Source organism: Peromyscus californicus, unplaced genomic scaffold (genome assembly GCF_007827085.1).
Source record: "Peromyscus californicus insignis strain IS unplaced genomic scaffold, ASM782708v3 Scaffold_3__1_contigs__length_106647218, whole genome shotgun sequence".
NCBI classification, from domain to species: Eukaryota; Metazoa; Chordata; class Mammalia; order Rodentia; family Cricetidae; genus Peromyscus; species Peromyscus californicus.
In genome coordinates this window covers 20,468,613-20,490,121 of record NW_026294551.1, presented here as the reverse complement: position 1 = coordinate 20,490,121, position 21,509 = coordinate 20,468,613, and the positions used below count along the sequence as shown (strand labels likewise).

General features: G+C 50.9%; 1 protein-coding gene across 2 annotated transcripts; it reads left to right on the top strand.

Moving 5' to 3' along the window:
* The first annotated feature begins 5,445 nt into the window (after window positions 1-5,445).
* Hrob (homologous recombination factor with OB-fold) lies at window positions 5,446-21,156 on the top strand. Of its 2 annotated transcripts, none has more exons than XM_052759002.1 (10): window positions 5,446-5,645; window positions 6,919-6,969; window positions 10,878-11,936; window positions 13,859-13,942; window positions 15,539-15,679; window positions 16,162-16,270; window positions 16,405-16,490; window positions 16,812-16,937; window positions 18,340-18,454; window positions 20,592-21,156. In XM_052759002.1, exons 1-10 carry the CDS (start codon window positions 5,643-5,645, stop codon window positions 20,678-20,680), a joined length of 1,863 nt encoding a protein of 620 aa, XP_052614962.1. In that variant the 5' UTR covers window positions 5,446-5,642; the 3' UTR covers window positions 20,681-21,156. The 2 variants fall into 2 exon arrangements, with proteins under 2 accessions (XP_052614962.1, XP_052614961.1); XM_052759001.1 differs by having other exon boundaries at window positions 16,159-16,270.
* Window positions 21,157-21,509: the final 353 nt, after the last annotated feature.

The window sequence follows — 21,509 nt, the reverse complement described above, 5'->3', positions numbered from 1 at the left end:
CTCCAAGAGCAGCAGGTGCTCTTAACCGCCAAGCTGTCTCCAGCCCCATCTCCCCCTTCTTTTTTTTTAACTAATTAATTAATTATTTGTTTACCACTGAGCTAGATGCCCCTGCTCTATTTATTTTCGTTTAGTCATGGGGATGTATACCTGGGCCTCATCGCTGTCAGACAAGCACTCTATCACTGAACTGCTCTTTTAAGGCCGACTCCTGTGCCTCGATTGACCCAGTAGTCCCAGAGACCCCGGGTAATGTCCAGTCCAAGAGGGGGAGGCTGCAAGATGCAGAGAAGAGGACGTGCAAAGGAGAGAGGCCACTAGGTCCTGAAGACGGTCAGGCAATGGAGAGACACTATGTGGGACTTCCCAGGGAAACAGAGGAACATAACTAGTTCTGTCCCCTATGCCTTACTTCCCACCAGCCACAGGTGCTCCAGGCAGCATCCTTCAAGCATCTCATTCCTTCCGGCCACATTCGTCCTGATGATCCTCCTAAGTAAGCTAGATGCCGGTCCCTAGGACCATCCAGCTGCAGTCCACTCCAAGCCCCCGTCTCATTTGCACACCCCTGACTGGGTTGGCTTCAAGGCCAAAGGGAGCCTTGCCCCCTCAAGCGTCCCCTTTCCCTTCCTGGCCCAGCCTGCGAGGACCCACTGAATTCGGTCTGGGGAGGTGGGTGTTGGATGGAGCTCAGAGGATTGAGTTAGATGCGTCTGTCCTCGAAAAAAAAGAGATCTCGTGATGACTCACATACCACCCGAAGGGAGAGGGAAAGAGGGGCTAGGGGATGAATGGATTGCAAGTCAAAGGGAGGGGCGGAGGAGAGGCGCTCCGGCGCCTCGATTGGCCCGCGTCAATTTCTTCCCAACATCTGCAGTGCGTGGGGTTGAGTGATCCCACCCGAGGGTGGGGGTAGTGCTGCTGCGAGGCTGGCTGACGTTCGCTTCCCGCCTGCTGGGCCGGCTGCAAAGCGGTTCATGAATGACTCACCGCATTGTCAGGCTGATTCACTGCTCCGCTGGGGACTTGAAGGGGGTGGGGGGGCTGCAGCCCTCTCTGTACGTCTTACACACGCGCATTCACACGCGCTCACACGCATATGCGGGCAGGTGGGGCTCCGGCAGGGCTTCTTACATGCTAAGGTCAAGACCCCATCGTGATAGTGGGAAGACGATGTGCATCACCTGGTTCGTTGGGGAACAAGCTTGGGATTTCTGTCTACTAATATCCCTGTGGCTATTTCCATGAAAACAACGAAAATTAAATACCATTATATCTTCAGTTCCTTAGTCAAACTAGCCCCGTTTCAAGTGCTCAAGAGCCGTGAGGGGTTAGTGGCAACTCCAACCGACAGTGGGTTTTTACAGAGTACATTTCCATGGGCATCAAAAGTTCTCTTGCACAGCTGGTCTATATACATGGAGAGCACATTAACTGAATCCACCATCTTCTCACACAGCCACACACACACAGAGCAGTCCTTCCCCTGGCTCCCATATGTGGGCCACAACACACATCGAATTCCACACACACTTAACATGCAACACCCACCCAGCAACACAACACAAAACTCTGGATGTATACACTGCCTCTCCAGTCTGCCACTGTCCATAACAAGGCAGATAAACACATCAAACTGGTTCGCATACAACTCTTCACATGATAAAAAAAAAAACAAAAAAAAAAAAAAAACAACCATGAATTAGGGTGAAACGCATCCGCAAACATGCCGGGATAGATACAAACCCAAGCCATGTGGTTCCCATAACAATTCCCCACACAAGCTTGCAAACTCAAGTGGGGGGAAGGGAAGCCATGTTTGCCAAGCCTTTGCCAACATGCCAGGCATGATGAAGTTAGCCGCTTCCGAGCAATTCATTTAATCTCACAGAAACCCTGCAAAGATGCAGAACTCTGTTTTCATGGATGAAGTAACACAGGTTCTGAGAGGGAAAGGAACTCACTGAAGATTACATGCCAATTAGCAGGAAGCCAAAACACATTTTTCTAACTCCACAGCAGATGCAGCAAGCGGTCTTCAACCCCCACTCCTTACCGTGTGTGTGTGTGTGTGTGTGTGTGTGTGTGTGTGTGTGTGTGTGTGTGTGTTTATATGTATGTTTTTCCTTTGTTCTTAAGTAAAACTCCTTCACAACCAATGGCAGCTAGTCGTAGAAGTGGGCCTGGACTTGCCCAACTCATCTGTTCTTTTTTTCTGGAAAAGGCATTACGTCATTCAACAAATGCTGTACAGTGTCTTCCACGTACTAAGTACTCGTTCACAAGCGGTGAACAAGCTGCAAAAGCCAGGCATGGTGGCACACACACATAATCCGAGCACTTGGGGAGGCTGAGGCAGGTGGATTGCTGCAAATTCAAGGTCAGCCTAGGCCAGATTTTAGGATCCTGTTTCAACTCTCCCCTCCTCCCAAAAGAAAACAACCAGACCTGACCAAAAGAAGCACCCAGTCCATCAAGGAGTGGAGGAGACCCCACAGAGAACACAGGACACACAGTAGCCATCAGTTACAATGGGAGTGGGTCCGGAATGCGCGGAGGTGAGGACAAGAAAACATGGGTCTCTCTGGGCGGTTAAAGATGACTTCCGTGCCTTTAATCGCAATACTCGGGAGACAGAGACAGGGGATCTCTGTGAGTTCGAGGCCAGCCTGATCAACAAAGCAAGTTCCAGGACAGCTAAGGCTGTTAACACAGAGAAACCTTGTCTGGGGTGTGGTGAGGGAATGGCTTATTTGAAGCCGAGTGGTAGTGGTGACTGACTGCCTTTAACCCCAGCACGTGGGAGGCAGAGGCAGGTGATCTCTGTGAGTTTGAGGCTAGCCTGGTCTACAGAACAAATTCCAAGACAGCCAGGGTTACACAGAGAAACCCTTTCTTGTAAGCGAATCCTGGGGGTGGCTTCTTGAAGGAGGCAGCAATGAGCTCATTGAGCTCATGGGCATGGTCTAGCGGGGGTGGGTGCTGATTGGTAGAGACAGGAAAAGACAGGAAGCAGGTCCCAGAGCACTGAGACATTGAGAATCTTTTTTTTTTTTTTTAAGATTTATTTATTTATTATGTATACAGAAGAGGGCGCCAGATCTCATTACAGATGGTTGTGAGCCACCATGTGGGTGCTGGGAATTGAACTCAGGACCTCTGGAAGAGCAGTCGGTGCTCTTAACCTCTAAGCCATCTCTCCAGCCCGACATTGAGAATCTTATGCGCCGTCCTCTGGTGAATGAAGAGGGATTAACAATTTTGGGCCTTGTACATGCGATGCAAATACTCAACACTGAGCCATATGCCCAGCCCTAAAGAATTTCTACAGCAAAAAAATCTGGATGTTCTTTCTATGTTAAAGATAGGCCTGAGCCGCACGCCTTTAATTCCAGCACTCGGGAGGCAGAGGCAGGCGGATCTTTGTGAGTTCGAGGCCAGCCTGTTCTACAGAGCGAGATCCAGGAAAGAAGTAAAGCTACACAGAGAAACCCTGTCTTGAAAACAAAACAAAACAAACAAACAAACAAACAAAAAGATAGGCCTGAGTGCCGGGCGGTGGTAGCACACACCTTTAATCTCAGCACTTGGGAGGTAGAGGGAGGTAGATCTCTATGAGTTCAAGGCCAGCCTGATCTACAGAGCGAGATCCAGGACAGGCTCCAAAGCTACATAGAGAAACCTTGTCTCAAAACAAAACAAAACAAGAAGATAGGCCTGGGAGTGTAGTTCAATTGTAAATCACTGTTCTAGACCGTGCAAGGCTCTGGGTTCCATTCACAACACACACATAGTCTGCAGAGAAGCCAGAAAAATAGACACAAAACCTTGTTATCAAGGGGACTACCCTGGGGTTATTGCAATAGACCTCGCAGGAACTGTAAGGTAAGGCCTGGCCTCAGCATATAAGGCATCTAGAGATGGCTGAAGGTCAAGGGAGAGGGTGTGTCCTGTTCCTCAGCGCACAATAGCCTTCTGACCCATAGAAATATGACGAAAGAGATGGATTCTTCCTCAGAACAAGGCACATGTGAGCAAGCGCATGATGTTTTGCACATAATTACAGGGGATTGTCTTCCCTGAAGCCTCGAGTTACAAACTCAGTTCCCTGGAATTCTAAGAAGCAAAATGACATAGCAGTTAAGTTGTAGATGCTGAAGTCTGCTACTAGGGTCACAGTCTCTCAACTCCACCTCCTCTTAGCTATGTGAGCTTGGCCAAGACCTTGATCTAAAACAGTACCTGGAACATAAATAGCACTCCAGGAATTTTGACTGTTATCATTACAGGTTAAGTGAGATTGTGGAAACCCTTTCCACTGCACTCAACTATTCATCCCACTCCATCTAGCATCTCTGGGGTGGGTCTTCCAGCCTAAGCCCCAGCACCCGATTTTGCCATTTCTGAACTTATTAATTCCTTTTTGGTCTGAGTTTCCACTATTCTCAAACCCAGTTATTAAAAGAGTTGAGCATACACCGGGCATGGTGGCGCTTGCCTTTAATCCCAGCACTCAGAGGCAGAGGCAGGCGGCTCTCTGGTCTACAGAGCCAGTTCCAGGACACCCAGGGCTACACAGAGAAACCCTGTCTGGAGAAACAAACAAACAACAACAACAACAAGTTTAGCATACCTCTTGATTCTCTCTCTTCTCCCCCTCCCTCACTTCTTGCATCCCTTCCTTCCTTGACAAGGTCTCATAGCTAAGGCTGGCCAAGAAAACTCACGTCTCACTCAACTTCCTGAGTGCTGAGATTACATGCATGCACCTCCATGCCCAACTAATGTCCTTTTCTAAAAGAAAGAAGACCCTGCCTTTCCTGTTAGCTGAGATGCAATGTTAGGAAAATGAAAACACTGGGTATGGAGGTACTTTGGAGGGGAGACAGGAAGGATCCTTGCCAACTCTAGAATCACACACAACCTCCTCGCTGTAACTTGCTAGCCTCTCCCTAAAATGTTCCATCAGTACTGGGGGTGTGGCTCTGTAGTAAGGCGTTTGCCTAGCAAGTGTGAGGCCCTGGGTTCCATCCCCAGGACCACATAAAACCAGCAAGTGCCTGTAATCCCAACGACGGGGAAATAGAGGAAGGACAATCAGGAGTTAAGGTTATTTTTAGCTACAAAGTGAGTTTGAGCTCCTGGGCTGCACAGTCGGCTGGGTTCTGGTGAGAATGAAGTCACTCTCAAATCACCTGTCACTAGTGTGCTCAGCGTAAGAGAAGTGGGGAATAAGATTGGTTGTCCAAGATTCTCGCCAGCCAACCTCGTTCTCAATTCAACGCGGCAGCCAACTGGACTCGAGAGACCGCTTGGGGGCGACCGAGAGCCCATAGTTTTCCCTTTAAGACTGAGGCGGAAGGCCGGAGGGAGAACGTCTTTGTGTCGGCAGGACAAAAAATGGGGCCTCTCCTTTAAGAGGGCGGGGCCACTGTTATGGCGGCGGCTTCGAATGCCGCCCCGGGCGCACACCCTTAATCGCTTGGCGACCCTCTCTCAGCTTCGGCGTGGTCTTAAAGGCGCTTCTCTCAGACCCTGCTTCGGGTGTACGGTCAGCCACATACATCTGGGTCGACTTGGAGGTGAACCCCTTGAGTCTGATACGGCCGGGCCAAGCCACCCGCCCGAGCTGGGCCGTCGCTATGGTAATGCCGCGCCCTCGCCGTCTCGGGGGTGGGGGTGGGGGGTCCCACCTGCGGGGCAGCCAGACTCCAAGTTTGGGCTCGGTGCTCGGTGAATCTGCTAGGATGGGGTCTGTCTGGGAGGGGCTGGGTGTAGTCTGCAGACCTGGGTTCTAGTCCGGAAGGGCACGCACGCGCAGGAGACCTTGTGAAAGGACCCTCCCCCGACAGACAGACCTACGGACACTCAAGCACACACCTCCTTCCTTCTCCTCTAATTACTTTCTTTCTCTCTTTGGAGAAATAGTCATCAGTCCCTGTGTCGTCAAACGTCACTGCCTTTTGGAATCATTTCTCCCGCCCCACCCCCCCCACCCCCACCCCCGCTACCTTCGTGATCCTTGGACATCTTGCATCCTCCCTCCGTTCCACCAAATCCCTGGCTATGGGTTTGACATTCGTCTGAACCTTCTGGCCAGAAAGACTGGGACATCCCACCCTCTTGGGAACTTAGCTTTTGGCCTTTGGACTTGTGTAGAAAGAAACCACTGGCTTGATTCTGAGAAACCAGGGCTCCATGCTAGGATTTATGGTAGTTTCTTGTGTTGGACAAACCTGGGATGTTGTTGCAAAATCCTCAGGCCTGACTTCCAGAGGTGGTGCAGGCATGTGATCCCATCCCTTTGGAAAAGAAAGGATCAAGTTCAAGGTCAGGGCCTGGGGAGATGGCTAAGCAGGAAAGAGTAATTTCCTCTGATGGCCTGAGTTCCATCCCTAGATCACAGGGAGGAGGGAACTGACTCCCGCAAATTGTCTTCTGATCTCTACACCCACACAGTGGTGCCCCCCACTAAATAAGTATGTTTATAAGAGTTGAAAATTACTTTCATCAACATAATGGATTCAAGGCCAGCTTGGGCTAGTTGAGACCCTCTGTCTGAAAACAAAAACCTCAGTGGCCTGTGCCCAGTGCCGACCCTGAAGATCTGTCTTTGCTTCCCTGGGCGGTCTTCTCTCTTTTCCCATCCCTCCTTTCTAAGAGTAATTCAAATAGATGATTATATTTTTTTACACAAAAGTATTTTTTTAAGTCTTTACCTAAATCAATCGAATTTCTTCTCTCTTTCCTCCTCCAGTACTAGCCAAACCAAAAACAAACAAACGAAGAAAAAAAAGAAAAACCCAGAAAAACAGTACACTTGATAGCCTTGTTAGAGCTGCGGGGGAAAGATGAAGAGCACAGGATGTTCTTGCAATGTTTCTCCTCCAGCCTGAATTGCTTTGTTTTCCGTTTCAGACCTGTAGTTTTCGGAAGCTGTTTGCTGTGGAAGAGGAGTTTGAAGATGAGGTAGGGAAATGTTGGTGATCAGAGGTTGCAAAGAAGCCCTGCAATGGAAACACCCAGGTTCAGAACATTGGGAGCCATCCCGTCAGTGGATATGTCTCTTGTCTTTTTATCTGGGAGAGGCTGGGGGATGTAAATAACTATAAGCAACCACCAAACTGGTGCTATATGCTCATAGTTTCAGTACTCAAGAGGCTGAAGCAGGAAGATCATGAACCCAAGGCCAGCCTCGGCTCTATGCAGACTGTCTAAGCAACAACAACATATTTAACTTGTTGGGGATTTTTGTTCGTTTGTTTGGTTTTCGAGACAGGGTTTCTATGTGTAGCTCTGGTTGTCCTGGATCTCGCTCTGTAGACCAGGCTGGCCTCAACTCACAGAGATCATATGCCTCTGCCTTTGTCTCCCAAATGCTGGGATTAAAGCTTTTGCCACTACCACTGGGCTATATTTAACTGCCTTAAAAACAAAACAAACCAGGTGTGGTAGTGCATGCCTTAATCCTAGCACTTGGGAGCCAGAGGCAAGAGGATCTCTGTGAGTTTGAGGCCAGCCTGGTCTACATAGTGAGTTCCAGGACAGGCAGGGTCCTGTAGAGAGACTCTGTCTAGAAAAAAAAAAAACCAAAGAAAACAAAACAAAAGGGCTGGGAGTGTAGGCAAGTGGGTGCAGGTGCCTGCTCATCTTGAAGCCCTGGCCTCAGTCCCCAAGCTCTGAAGAAAACCAGTGAACGAGTAATTCCAGCATTTGAGAGATGGAGGCAAACAGATCAGAAGTTCAAGGTCATCTCTGCGGCATAGAGCATTCAAAGCTATTCTGGGCCACATGAGATCCTGTCTCAAGAAAAGAAAACAAAAAACCAATTAGCTCCCTAATTGTAACTGTCATGTCTTTAATTATAAGGACCTTTCTGGGATCTGTCTTGAGGGTGATTTCACTCACTTTTATAATAGCATACCTGAAGTGGGAAGAGTTTATAGAGAGCCAGAGTCGGGGAGGAGGCAGCACAGTTAGCTGGATGACTTGAGACCTGAGGGCACCAGCTGGCATGTGAACCATGGCAGATTGCTTTATTTTCTAGCCTCCCCTGTCTCTCTTCTCTACTATGAAGGACATTGTCTTACCTTACATAGCCTTCTCAGAAGATAAGAAATTAAATGAGATACAAAGTCAGCATATTGGACTTCTTGTGTAAGCTTTACCCCATGCCAATTAAATGAGAGTTCTGGCAGGGGAATTTGCATCAGTCACTTACTGGCCATGTGAACCAGGGCAAATTTCTTTGTTCTCTGGCCTTCTTGGGCCATTTCCAACAGGAGTCTTTCATGGTACTAGTGATCAAACCATCCAGCCCCATCCCCAGCCCTTCCTGAAGAGGTATTTCTGGGTTTGCTATTTGTTTGTTTGTTTGGAGACAGGGTCTCTGTGTGCTAAAGACTTGAATTTGAAACCATCCTGCCTCAACCTCTTGAGTGCTGGGATTATAGGCATGTGACACTGCCTGGCTACAGAGGTATTTTAAAGTGCAATCCGAGACAACCAGACTAGTCTCCGTAAACTGTCTTCATGCTCAGAACCAGTGGATATAGTTTCATCTAGGACTAGGACCTGGACATTTCTACCTTGATCTGCCTGCCTCTCCTTCCTGGTTGCATGCTGGGGGTAAAAGCTCACACTGTTGCATGCAGCAGGAGCTACCTTTTGGTTCTCAGTCGTCTCCTAAACAAATGATGCAGGGATAAGGGCCCAAGTGCGTTCGAGCTGTAGCTCTTGACCAGTCCAAGTCTCAGGTTCTTCTTTTTCTTTTTTTTTTTTTTAATTGTATATATGTATTATGTATCTCTCTGTCTCTGTCTGTCTCTGTCTCTGTCTCTCTCTCTCTCTTTCTGTGTATGCTACATGTTCATGTAGATGCCCATGGAAGCCAGAAGAGGGCTTTGGATCCCCTGGAGCTGGAGTAACAGATAGTTGGAACCACTGAACACAAGTGCTGAGATCTGAACTCAGGTCCTCTGGAAGAGTAGTAAGTGCTCTTAACCACTGAGCCATCTCTTCCAGCCTCAACAAGTCTCAGTGTCTGCATCCATAAGATGAGGATTATCCATATGATAATCATAATACCTACTCACAAGGCCATTGTAAGAATTCACTGAGGATTCTAGCAAATACCTGCCTGGCACCTGACACCCAATGAAGTTACAAGTGTTTGTTGTTTTTGTTGTATGAAACTTATTCAGTTCCTTTTTCTTTTCTTTCTTTCTTTTTTTTTTTTTGAGATAGGGTCTCACTGTGTGGCCCTAGCTGTCCTAGAACTCACTCTGTAGACCAGACTGGCCTCAAACTCAGAGATCCACCTGCCTCTGCCACCCGAGTGCTGGGATTAAAGGCGCGCGCCACCACCGCCCGGCATTCTGTTTTGTTTTTAATGAGACAGTCTCAGTTAGCTTGGGCTGACCCCAAATTGCTGTGTCGCTGAGGGGGACATTGAGCTCCTGATCCTCCCGTCTCCAGTCTCCATTGCTGGGATTATAAGAGTGGACCATCACACCCAACACTGCCAGCTTTGTCAAGGTGTGTCCCTGTCTTTAACTTCAGTGTTGGAGATGTCATTAGAGGCTGAAGGGGAACTGTGAAATGACCCTCCTGGGTCGTCACCTGCGGTAGAGCCGCCAGGGTCATAATGGAATTAGGGGGAATGATTCTGACTGTTCACATTTTCGTTCCTTGAAAATGGCAGACCGGTCCCTTTCTCACTTCCCAAGGCAAATGATGTTACAGCTGAGTGTCAGCTCTGTGGGAAGAAAGGGGACCACCAGGATCCTGCCATTCTGATCATTGTTGTCACTGTGGTCCTAAGATGGTGTGGCTGGAGTGTGGCACTCTTGATGAACATCTAAAGCGGTAAAAACCTCTCTCTAGCCCAGACAATCAGAGCAGCAGCAGGGGCTGGGGGTGGATAGCACCTTCCTGTCACTTAATCAGCAGTTCTGACTCAAAACACCCTCAGAACAGGTCTGTTGCTCTTGAAGGTGGCAATCTCACCTTGCTTCCCAAATGCAATCCATACTTAATTTAACTTGCCTGAGAAGCTATATTTAACTTGTGTCTGTTTGGCTGAATCCAGGGGCTCTCTGTCTTACTGAAGACTGTGGGTGTGAGTGTGCATGGTGGAGGCAGGGAATGTACTAAGGACAGGCTGCAGGCTAACCGGGTAGCTCTCCACTGCCCTGACTGAGCATTAGCCAGTCTCCTTCACACAAGTATGTGACCTTGTGGGGTGCCTACTTTTCCTGTTGCTTTCCCAGTAAGCCTCCTCCTGGAGACTGAAGAGTAACTACCTGGAACTATAGCCTTAGAACGCTTCTGACAGAAGCCTGATGGCCCACTGGAAGATCATAGGCAGTGAGAAATGCCATCGTTGTCTTTCGTGTCTCGGGTTCTTGCTTGTGTGTGTCTGCACACACACGTACTATATGCTTAAACAGTAAAAGGAGGACTTTCTATTTTTATTTATTTTTTGGAAGCAGTTTTAAATTTCCAGACGCAAAGACCCTGCCAAATGTGGTAGCACTGTCCTATAATACCTTCACTTGGGTAGGTGGAGACAGAGAGTCTTGAGTTCAAGATCATCCTCAGCTACATAGCAAGTTCTACAAGGCCAGTCTGAGCTATGTGAGATACTGTCTCAAAAACAAACAGCCGGGCGGTGGTGGCGCACGGCTTTGATCCCAGCACTCTGGGAGGCAGAGCCAGGTGGATCTCTGTGAACTCTGTGAGTTCAAGGCCATCCTGGGCTACAGAGTGAGATCTAGGACAGGCACCAAAACTACACAGAGAGAGAAACCCTGTCTCGAAAAAAACCAACCAAGCAAAACCCTGACAAAAGGCCTGCTTTCTCTGTTTCTTTATAGGACTTCTTATCTGCTGTGGAGAATGCAGAGAACCACTTCACTGGTGTACCACCTGGGAATGCCGGGCACCCGACACCTGCTTCTTCCAGACCACAGGAGACTCTGCAGGCACGATCCTCAAGACCGTTGCCACCACACCCCACTTCTTCGAGCCGGCCAGGCCCAGGACTCTGTCTCCCTACTCCCAGCATACCCCAGACTGTCAGGGATCCACTTTGTTCAGGAGCGGTGTCCCTAAGACCTGTCTCGGCCTCTAGCAGCAGCATGGGCAATCAGCAGAGAACAACTCTAAGGAAAGTGCTCCAGGAGTCACCGGGACCCCGGTCCTCAGCCGCACACTCGGCCCTTATCTTTGGGAGCCATCAGCAGGGCTTTGGTGGCTTTGAGGCACCCGACCAAGATGACTTTGACAAGGCCTTGGCAAGCATGGAGCTGGAGGGAGATGGCTTGGAGCCAGAACTTGGAGTTGATGGTGGAGCCACCCATATCCTACCTTCTCAGCACCATGAGGAGCCAGTACTGGCGAAAAAGGCCAGAGTGGCCGACCTGAGTGGATCTTTCCAGAAGGGGCCCATTATCCGCTGTAGGAATCCAGGGCCTTCCTTGAGACCTCGAGCCGCAGGCAGCCTTCCTCTCCCATCTGCCTCAGCAGTTTCCACTTCCCATCAAAGAGACTCCCCTGTTCCTGCACCTCAGCCTCACCAAGTAGCTGGGAGACCCATTCAAAACAGCCCACAGAATCATTCGCCTGGTCAGCCATTTCAGTCTCCCAGAGCTTGGTCAAAGGGCACACCCCGTTTTCCTGGACTTGGACGTCCTCACTGCAGCTCTGCAGCGTTTCCTCGGGGACCCTTGCCATCCCGAGCCCCAGTGTCTTCGGTTGACTCTCCTGTCAGCACCCCAAGAGTTCCTCAGCCAGCTCTGCAGACACCTGTAGTCACCAACCACCTGGTTCAACTTGTCACTGCTACCAACCGGACACCCCAGCAGCCCTCCTGCTCCTCCGTTCGAGCTAAAACCCGCCGCTTCCCTGGCCCAGCAGGACTTCTACCTCATCAGGTGAGTGACCAGTTTTCCAGGACACTGGGATCCAGGGGAGGAAGGAAACAGTGGTCCAGTCTTAGACTGTCTTCACTGCCAGAGGACAGGCAAGAGGAAGGGGGAGGAAGCGTTTGCGGGGCCTGGAGAGATGGCTCATCTGGTGCACTGCACACCGTTCGAGCATGAGCTGCAGAACCCACATGAAAAACAACACAGAACCGGCATGGAGACACATGCCTGTAACCCTCCCTCTTGGCGAGGAAATGAAAAGTTTCCTGGGGTTCACTGACCAAGCAGCCTAGCTTACTGGAGAAGCTCTAAGACAGGGAAAGACCCTGCCTCAAAAAACAAAGTAAGGGCTGGAGAGATGGCTCAGAGGTTAGGAGCACTGGTTGTTCTTACAGAGGACCTGGGTTCAATTCCCAGCCTCCTCATGGTGGTTCACAGCTGTCCTGTCTGTAACTCCAATCCCAGGGGAGCTGACACCCTTTTCTGACCTCTATGAGCACCAGGCACACACATATATGCAAGCAAAACAGCCATACAATAAAATAATAAATAATTGTAAAAAGTGAAAAACAAGGTAAATGCAGCCTCAGGTCTCCCTAGGAGTATATCTGAGGTGGTCCTCTGGCCTCCACATATGTGCACAGGCACACACACACATATGTATGTGAAAAATGAGGTTTGCAAAGCTGTGAAAGTCAGAAGTGGGGAGGGAAGAAGGAGTGACTCAGAGGTAGAGCACTTACCTAGCAGACACAAGGCCCTGAGTTCCAGCCCGCCCCCCCCCCCCCCCCCCACTGCCGGGTGGGAATGGCTTGACTATAAGGGGTTTCCTGAATTAGATTCATTGAGGTGGGGAGCCCCTGGGCTGGGGTCCTGGACTGAACAAAGGAAAGTAGCCTGCGCACTGGCATTTATCACCCCCTGCTTCCTGGTGGTGAGTAGTGTGACTAGCTGCCTCAGGCTCTTGTCACTGTGACTTCCCTGCCATGATCAAGTGTCCCCTGTAAGCCAAACTAAACTTTTCCTTAAAAGAAAGAAAAAAAAGTGGGCAGGAAGAGTGCTTCCAAATCCACCTGGGAAATAGTGCTTGCGAATCTGTTGTTTGCTAGCCCTGGACAGGACTCTTTTCTCACTCTGTTAGCCCAGAGGTAGATCCTGGGCAATTGATTTAGGGCTGAGAATAAACCTGCGGTGTGGTGGAGGAAGAAGGTGGGTGAGTGATCCTGCACCAAGGGTCTTTCCTTGGCTCTGCCTTGGCCTTGCTCGCTGGCTTTGGGTAGATGATCAGGAGGATAAAGGGGAGGGCGGGGACTGTGCCTGGGGGTTGGTCCAGAGATGGGAAGACAGGCTGAAGAGCAGGTGCTCTAGAGATCACAAATCACTTCACTGTGGCTGGTGTTGGGGGCCAGCCTGAGGAAGCCGGGGTTGGAAGTGAAGCAGCCCTGCAGAGTTTATATGTAAGGGGTGGTGCATCCCTCAGTCGAGATTCGAGTTAGAGCCGGGTAACCGGGCATGGAAGCTTTGCTCTGGCTGCAGTGGGTGTCTTTCTGATGGGGATTGACACAATCCCTCTTGTCCCTTGTTCTTCCTGGCCCTTCAAGAGAAACCCAGCAGGGTGGTCTGCTCTTTCCTGAAAAGGCCTCTGGGAAGGCTGCTCAGTAACTCATCACAGACCCCTCTGGGTCACTGCCCCCTTCAGGCAGCGCCAGGCCTTGCTTCTGGACCAGCTCCAGTTTCCTTACATTCCCAAACTGATCCCCAAAGTGTCTTTTTAAAGCTACCAATGAGGCTCCTGAGACCGCGTTCAGAGCGATGTAGTATGTGCTAATTGTCCTTGATGGCTTCCTGAACTCATTATGTAACCCAGACAAGATGCTGTGCTTGTAAATAACAGCTGCTGAGCTTGCTCTCGCCTTCTCTTCCCCTCTTAGCATAGCGGGAAGAATTTGGAGGAGATCATGGTTTCCACACCCCAGACTCCGACTCATGGTGCTCTGGCTAAACTCCAGACTGAGGTAACTTCTTCTATGTAAATCTCCACTTGTGGGGCGACATTCGAAAGTGAGGGGCACCCTTGCATGCCTCAGTTGATGCTGCTAAGCCTGTACCGAAGGGCAGGTGGACAAAGCAGCTGGGGGAGGCAGCAGTTTACAGACCCAGAGTGAGGCCTGTGCTGCTGCCATGACTCAGCCTTCTCTTCCATCTGAGAACTAACTGTCGGCCCACCTGGCTGCCTCCTTCCCTAGGGAGGAGAGTGTAATAATCGTATGAGATGGTATCTTGGGAACCCTCTCGGGTTTCTGGGAGCTGAGCTGGGGAAGATCCGCCCTCATCTTGTCTCCAGGAGGTTTCCTTTCAGTAGGTAGGCCCAGCTTCCCTCCTCCTGGGGCTCTGACGGACTTACTCTATCTTCAGACCCACCTCTGCTTTTCATCCTCTCAGTGTTGCCTTGTGCTGCTGCAGCTCCCCGAGGCTGCCTGTCCACTTCAGATCCAAACCTGGTGGTAGTCATCTGGATTCAAAGCCATTGTTGATATAAGACAACTAATGGTTAAAACCAGGGGCATCCTGGGAATGGTGGTGCACACCTTTAATCCCAGCACTTGGGAGGCTGAAGCAGGCAGATCTCTGAGTTTGGGGCCAGCCTGGTCTACAAAGTTTCAGGACAGCCATGGTTGTTACTTGTTACACAGAGAAACCTGTCTTGAAAAAAACAAAAACAAAAACAAAAAAACAGGGGCATCTACTAAAAACAGAGCCAGGTAGTGGTGGTGCTTGGGAGGCAGGGGCAGGTGGTTTCCAAGTTTGAGGCCAGCCTGGTCTACAGAGTAAATTCCAAGAGAGCTAAAAACAAAACTTGGGACAATAAAATATGACTGGGCCGGGCAGCGGTGGCACATGCTTTTAGTCCCAGCACTAGGGAGGCAGAGCCAGGCATGTGAGTTCGAGGCCAGCCTGGGCTACCAAGTGAGTTCCAGGAAAGGCGCAAAGCTACACAGAGAAACTCTGTCTCGAAAAACCAAAAACCAAAAAAAAAAAAAAAAAAAAGACTAGAATCAAAATAACCAAGATGCTCTATAAGCCTATGAATATACACACAGAGTCTGTACTCCTAAGACTTCCGGGAAGTTGTAAGAGAGATGTCTGGGGCTTGAGGCATGCTTAGCAGTTCAGAGCCTTGGTGCTTCTGCACTGAACCTTTGCTCTGCTCCCAGCACCCACACCAGCACCCACACCAGGTAGCTCATGCCTGCCTGTGACTCCAGCTGCAGACAATCCAGCGTCCTCTTCTGGCCTTTGTGAGCACCAGCGTGCACGTGTGTGCACGCATACTCTCAGGCCATATACATACCCGTAAAATAAATAAACCTTTAAAAACGTAAGATGGATAGCCTTTGCTTCATTGTAATTCTGTTCTGGCTGCTTAGTGACGGATGCGGGGTGCAGCCAGGTCACATGCCACTTTCTGTTCCTTATGGGAATTAAGAGGCATCCCCCCACCCCACCCCCACCCCAGGAACTCACTGTTTCTCTCCCTGCTCTGCCTCAGCCAAGGATCTTTCTCAAGGTAGATGCACTAATTCAGGCTCCCCTCTGCTCTGTGGTACCAGAATGTTGCTAGTCCCCAGGGATCGGTGGAAGAAGATTTTGGGCGAGGGCCCTGGCTCACCATGAAATCTGCTCTGGGCCTGGATGAGCGAGACCCCACCTGCTTCCTCTCTACCTACAGTATTGTCATGGTGCTGCGCAAGGTAAGGGTCTAGGAACGGAGACTGCTGCCTGCTCCACCTCAGGCAGAGGCTGTCTGCCCCTCTTAGCCTAGTCCTGTCCCCAGAAGGCAGCTTGAAGTCCCTTTGGCTGTATATTTACACTGTCCTCCACAGTGCTGAGCACAGTGTTGTGCATCCTCTGCATACCAGATTGAGAGATAGGGATTAAGCACACTGCCACCCTGAGTGGTGGTCTCTCATATACAGATGCATGTTGGTACATGTGTCAGTAAATCTCTACTTGTGGCCTGCCATGATGGAGTGAGCCGCAAAAACCGATGCAAAAGGAAAGACACCTCAGAGAGAAAGAAGGACCTGCCGGCTTGGGCCTCTACAGGGAGCAGAAGTGTGCCCTACCACCTGCCTTGACCTGCCCTAAAGGAAAGCTGTTAACATCCCCTGGTTGCCATGGGGAGTTACCTGCAGGCATGGCCAGCTCAGTGAATGTGTCTCCTTGGAAGCAGGCAGCCCTCAAGCAGCTGCCCCGGAACAAGGTCCCCAACATGGCAGTGATGATCAAGTCCCTGACTCGGAGCACAGTGGATGCCAGCGTGGTTTTTAAGGACCCCACAGGTAAGGAGCGAGTCCTGGGTGTCTTATGAATGACCTCCGTTGAGGTCAAGAGATGAGCAGCCCCCTTCCCAGCCAGAGCTCAGACCCTTTGCTGTGCCCTTGACCCTGAGACGGAGGCCATGTGGGTTTTGCAGGAGAGATGCTTGGGACAGTTCACAGGGTGCTTCTGGAGACCCACCAGAGTGAGCTGAAGCCTGGCTCGGTGCTGTTGCTGAAGCAGGTAGGGGAGCTCCAGAAGGGACCTGCTGCAGGGAGGAGCCCCAGGGGTCCTTGCGCCTGGCTGCCTGACTTCCCTCCATTGCCAACCCAGGAGAAGCGAGGCCCTGGTTTGCTGGAACTGAGAGCAAGCCTCTGGCTATCATCAGGATAAATGGGGGTGGAGAGTTGTGGTGGGGGTGGTAAGTGGTTCTGTTAGCACCAAGGCCAAGGCGGGAGTGAGTGTGAGCTTGGTGCAGAGGGCAGGAAGCCAAAGGAAACCTGGTTCCTGGTGGTCGTCCAGTAGCCCCCTGCCCCCGACACTGACTCCCCTTCCTAATTCCAGATTGGAGTGTTCTCTCCTTCACTCAGAAACCATTACCTCAACGTGACACCCAACAACCTGGTCCATATTTACAGTCTAGATTCTGGGGATGGGGACTTCCTCAAGGCACCTCAGCCCTCGCCCAAGGTAAGTGGGTCAGGATAGACAGACGGTGACTGGCAGAGCTTTCCTGCCTGGTTTCTTTCATTTCTTCCTTTCTGGATCCCTGGAGGCAAAGGTGTGAAGGGGCAGTTCCACTGAGGTGAAGAGGTGCCTGCCTTCGGGAACAGGAGTAGCCGCTGCCACTGTTCCAGCCGCCTGCCATCAGGCTGAGTAACAGTACCTAGAGAGCAGCTGGCTTCCGGGTGATCCCTGAATGTCTAAGGGCAGACTTGATCATCTGAGAAGTCAGGAGTCACCTGAGAACCAGGCGAGGGAACCTGGGGGTGGTGGCAGAAAAGGAGAGAGGGTCGACTCTGCCCCAGGTGGCCCGCACAGAGAACAGGGTACAAATGGCCTGTCAGGTGAGCTGACCTTTTACTTCCCTCCTGGTCTCTGCCTCTGCTGGGCACGCGCAGGAGCACACCCTTTAGGAACTGAGGCAAACCTTTGGTGTCTGTGGGAGTTGAAGACAGCTCCAGGCAGGTCTGCCCAGGCTGGATCCTGCTGACTTCACCCTTAGGATCCTGGCCTGGAGGAAGGCAGGAGACCTGGGTCTTGTCCAAGTTCTGCTAAGAATGTCTGCTATGACCTTGGGCAAGCCCTGTCCCTTCCCTGGCTTTGCACTATCTATGGAACAAGTGTTTGACGTGATGACCTCCAGGCACTGCGGACCCTCATCTCTGGTTTTCTGCTAACATTTCCTCCTCTTCTGTGGACCCTTTTCTATGCCCTCATAGTCACCCCACCTCTAGAACCTTCATTTCTCTTTCAAATTTGGCCTTTCCTTTTGTTATGTGCAGGGTTTTTCTGTTTGATTGTTTCTTTTTTTAAAGATTTATTTGGTTTATTTTATGTGTGAGTGTTGTGTTTGCCTGTATATATTTATGTGTACTACGTGTTCTTGGTGCCTGTGGAAGCTGGAAGAACTCCTGGAACTGGAGTTACAGATGATTGTGAACCACCGTGTAGGTGCTGGGAATTGAACCTGGGTCCTCTAGAAGAGCAACGTGTGCTCTTAAATGCTGAGCATTTTCTCTAGCCTTGATAATAGCTTATTTTTAATCTCAGGCTAACTCCTCAACACACTGGCAAATGGCTTCTGTACCTTCTGTGGTGGTTATACAGAATCCCTAAAACATTAGACACTGATAGAATTTGGAAAGATCAGCCTAGAGGTCTGTTTTGCTTTAGTTGTCTGCTGTTTTAGGTGTTTGGTGTTTGATCTCTCTCCCTCAGCTTGGGCCTGGGTGATCCCGGCCCCCACCCCATTCCCTTATCGCATCTTTGTTCTGAGAGGCCTTCCCTTTGAGGTCATCTGGGTAGAGGCAACCCCACCCCAGGGGTTTTGGGGACATTGAGCACTTGTAACCAGATCCACTGTCCTCAGGATCTAGGAAGCTTCCATGGAAACCTCCAGCCTGATGTGGCTGCAGAGCCCACACCGGGCCTCAGAACAGCCCAGAACTCAGCAGTGTCTCCTGAGGAAGAGCTCCCAGAGGCAGGTAAGGCACATACCCCCTCGTCATCCTCTGGCCTCACTCAGCAAGAGCGCTTCTGCGCAGCTGCCCCTCACACTTCCCGCTGTGCATCTGTGGGCTGGTGCAGCGTTTTCCAGCGGTCAGAGGATATCAGCAAGCCTGCGGCCTGGTTCAGAGCTGTTACACTCTTGTGACAGTGGGGTAGAAGCCGTATGAAGCACACAAAGTGGTCCATTGCTTCCCCCGTTTGCTGGCAGGACCTTCAGCTGCCGAAGGGAACGTCACCAACCCCTGAGTACATGGCCCAGTTTGTGTCCTACTTCAGGTCCTCATGAGCAGATCATGGAGGCAGACCTCCCTCTCAGAGGCTCCAGAAGGAATGCCAGGGAGTCACATATCCATGTGGCCAGGGACACAAACCTGAGAGGCTCAACTGGAGCTACCCTCAGGTGGAGCCCTCATGTCCCAGTCACTTCCTTAGCTTTCGGTTTCAGAAATTCAATCCTGCCTGGCCGGAAGGCAGTAGGATTATGGGTAGAGGTCTCACCCCAGCCACATTCCCAGTATACCAATATGTAAACCACAAAGCCCATTTGTTTAGATCCCACACGGGAGACTCGGCCCCTCATGCTGGAGTCGTCTTGTGTTGTCTGGAGTCCTGCGCTCTCTCCTTGTCACTGAGTCTGCTGCTGACCCCACTGCTGTCTGAAGAAGCTCCTGGTGGTCCCGGAGCAAGTGAGGAGAGCTGGCTGTGTATCAGGGCACTCATGTCGTATTGTACCACTCTACAGGGCTGAAGACAGATACTCAGTCCCTGCTGTCTCCTGAGAGCCCAGCCTTCACCCGGATCCCCCCCTTCACAGCACAGCGCCCACAGGGCAACTTCGGGTTTTTGAGACAAGAGTTTTCTATGTGGTCCTAGCTGGCCTCAAACTTACAGCAGTCCTTTACCTTAGCCTCCAAGTGCTGGCATTAAAGGCAAGCACTGCCATGCCCAGCCCATTGGGCAACTTTTTCCTTGCTGTAAGCAAATAACAGCCCCGCCTGCCCTGAATACAGTGCTCATCACCTTAATTAAACTTCGAATGCTCCCAATCTCCCTTCTCCTTTTCCTCCCAGCAGCAGCTACTGAGTGCTCTGGCCAGACCTGGAGCCGGACTCCTGGGTGTAGTTTACAGTCTGCCTTGGGGGGGTGCGGGGGCATGCAGTCCTGGAAATAGCGACAGGTAGAGCAGGAGTAAGCTCATTTTGGGCAAGTTGCCGCATCTCTTTAGAGCCTGTCTCTCAGTAAAGTGGGTTTTATTCCAGCAGCCACCCTGAGCCGCCTTGAGAAGGGTTGTTGAGGCAGAATGAGCATGCAGTGAATGTAACTTCAGGATTACCAGCGTCAGCAGCATCTCCAGCTTCCCATAAGCACCAGACAGCTTTGGTCAGGAACGTTTTCTTTCTCTTCCTTTTCATTTTATCTATCGGGAAGCCAGGCATGCTGTGACGTCGTGAAGGTCAGAGGACAACTTGTGGGAATCAGTCCTCCTCTGCTCTATAGGTCCTGGAATTACCTGCTGGCCATCTTGCCAGCCCTGGAATGGTCCCCTCTCCTCTCCCCACCCCCAAGACAAAGTTTCTCTGTGAATTGCTATGTAGACCAGACTGGTCTTGAACTCAGAGATCTGCCTGCCTCTGCCTCTGGAGTGCTGGAATTAAAGGTGTGCTCCGCTGTGCCTTTCATTCTTTGTGTCCACCCAGGCACTCTGGATTGGGGTGCTCCCTCCCACCGTCAGCTGAGAGCCTAGGTTGATAAACTGCCATTCCTAAATCATACCCCTCGTCTAATAAGAAAGTTGCAATAGGAAACCTCAGGATCCTTCCTGCTCCTCACTGGACAGACAGGAAAGAAGCCACTGAAGCGTGAGGAATCCCCCATTCCTGCTAGAATGTCCCAGGGATGTGTCCTGCCTTTTGCTGTGCATATGTTTGTGGGGAGACAAGGAAAGGCCCATCATGGCAGTCTCAGACCCACGGGCATGGGCCTTCTGCCCCAGAGGAGCCACCTTTCTCCTGTAGCCAGGTCAAGGTTCTCCTAAAGGGCAGAGGCTTCAGATCGGAGTTCTGTGGAACTCTGTGGTTGTCAGAGTCTCCTCACATCCACTTCCCTCTGCAGATGACCTGGATGGACTTCTGAGTGAGCTCCCCGAGGACTTCTTCTGTGATCCCAGTTGGGGCTGCCTCGAGACAGGACATGCACCTTGAGCTGGTAGTCTCTGCCCCCAGACAAGCTCTAGGTGCATCTGGTCACATCCTGGGGAGAGGAAGCCAGTGCAGCTGGAGACTGGACAAGCTCATGGTCTGATGCCTCCTCATGGCCACCCTGAAACCCCCAAGTGACAGACCAGACAGTGTGCGCTGTGGCCTGACAACTTCCTCTGGTATGGGCATACTGGACATCGGAGCAAGGCTAGCTCTCCAGCCTCTCTGGCTTGGGAGCCCTGTAGAGCATTGTCCTCCGGCCGACAGGAAAAGTGTGACCCTCCCACCTCATCTTAACTTCAGAGATGTTGGACCTGGTTTCCTTTTCTCTTTGTTTCTCGGTCCCCTGACAGCCGAGGAGCCCAGAGGAGCCACAACCACAGCAAAGGTGACCTAAGGCTATAGCCAATGAGCCCTCGAGGGGGATGGTGGAGTACAGGCTCTTGTACCTGGTTCTGAAATAAAGTAGCCCCTCCTCATCTGCCACCTTCCTTGACACACCTACTCCTCCATTCTCTGCTGGCTGGGGCAGTCAAGCGCCGGCAGGTGGACAGCAAGGCAGACAGAGCAAAGAGCATTGACTGTGTGTGCTGTGTGTGTGTGTGTGTGTGTGTGTGTGTGTGTGTGTGTGTACTCACATACAATTTCTCCCCCCTCCCTCCTTCCCTCTCTGCCTCTCTTTTTCTTTTTTTAATTTCATTGCATGTGTATGGGTGTTTTGCCTGCATATATGTCTATGTGCCAACTATATGCTTAGTGCCCTTGGAGGCCAGAAGAGGGCTTAGATCCTTTGGGACTAGAGTTACTAGTGGTTGTGACCAGGCTGACCTCG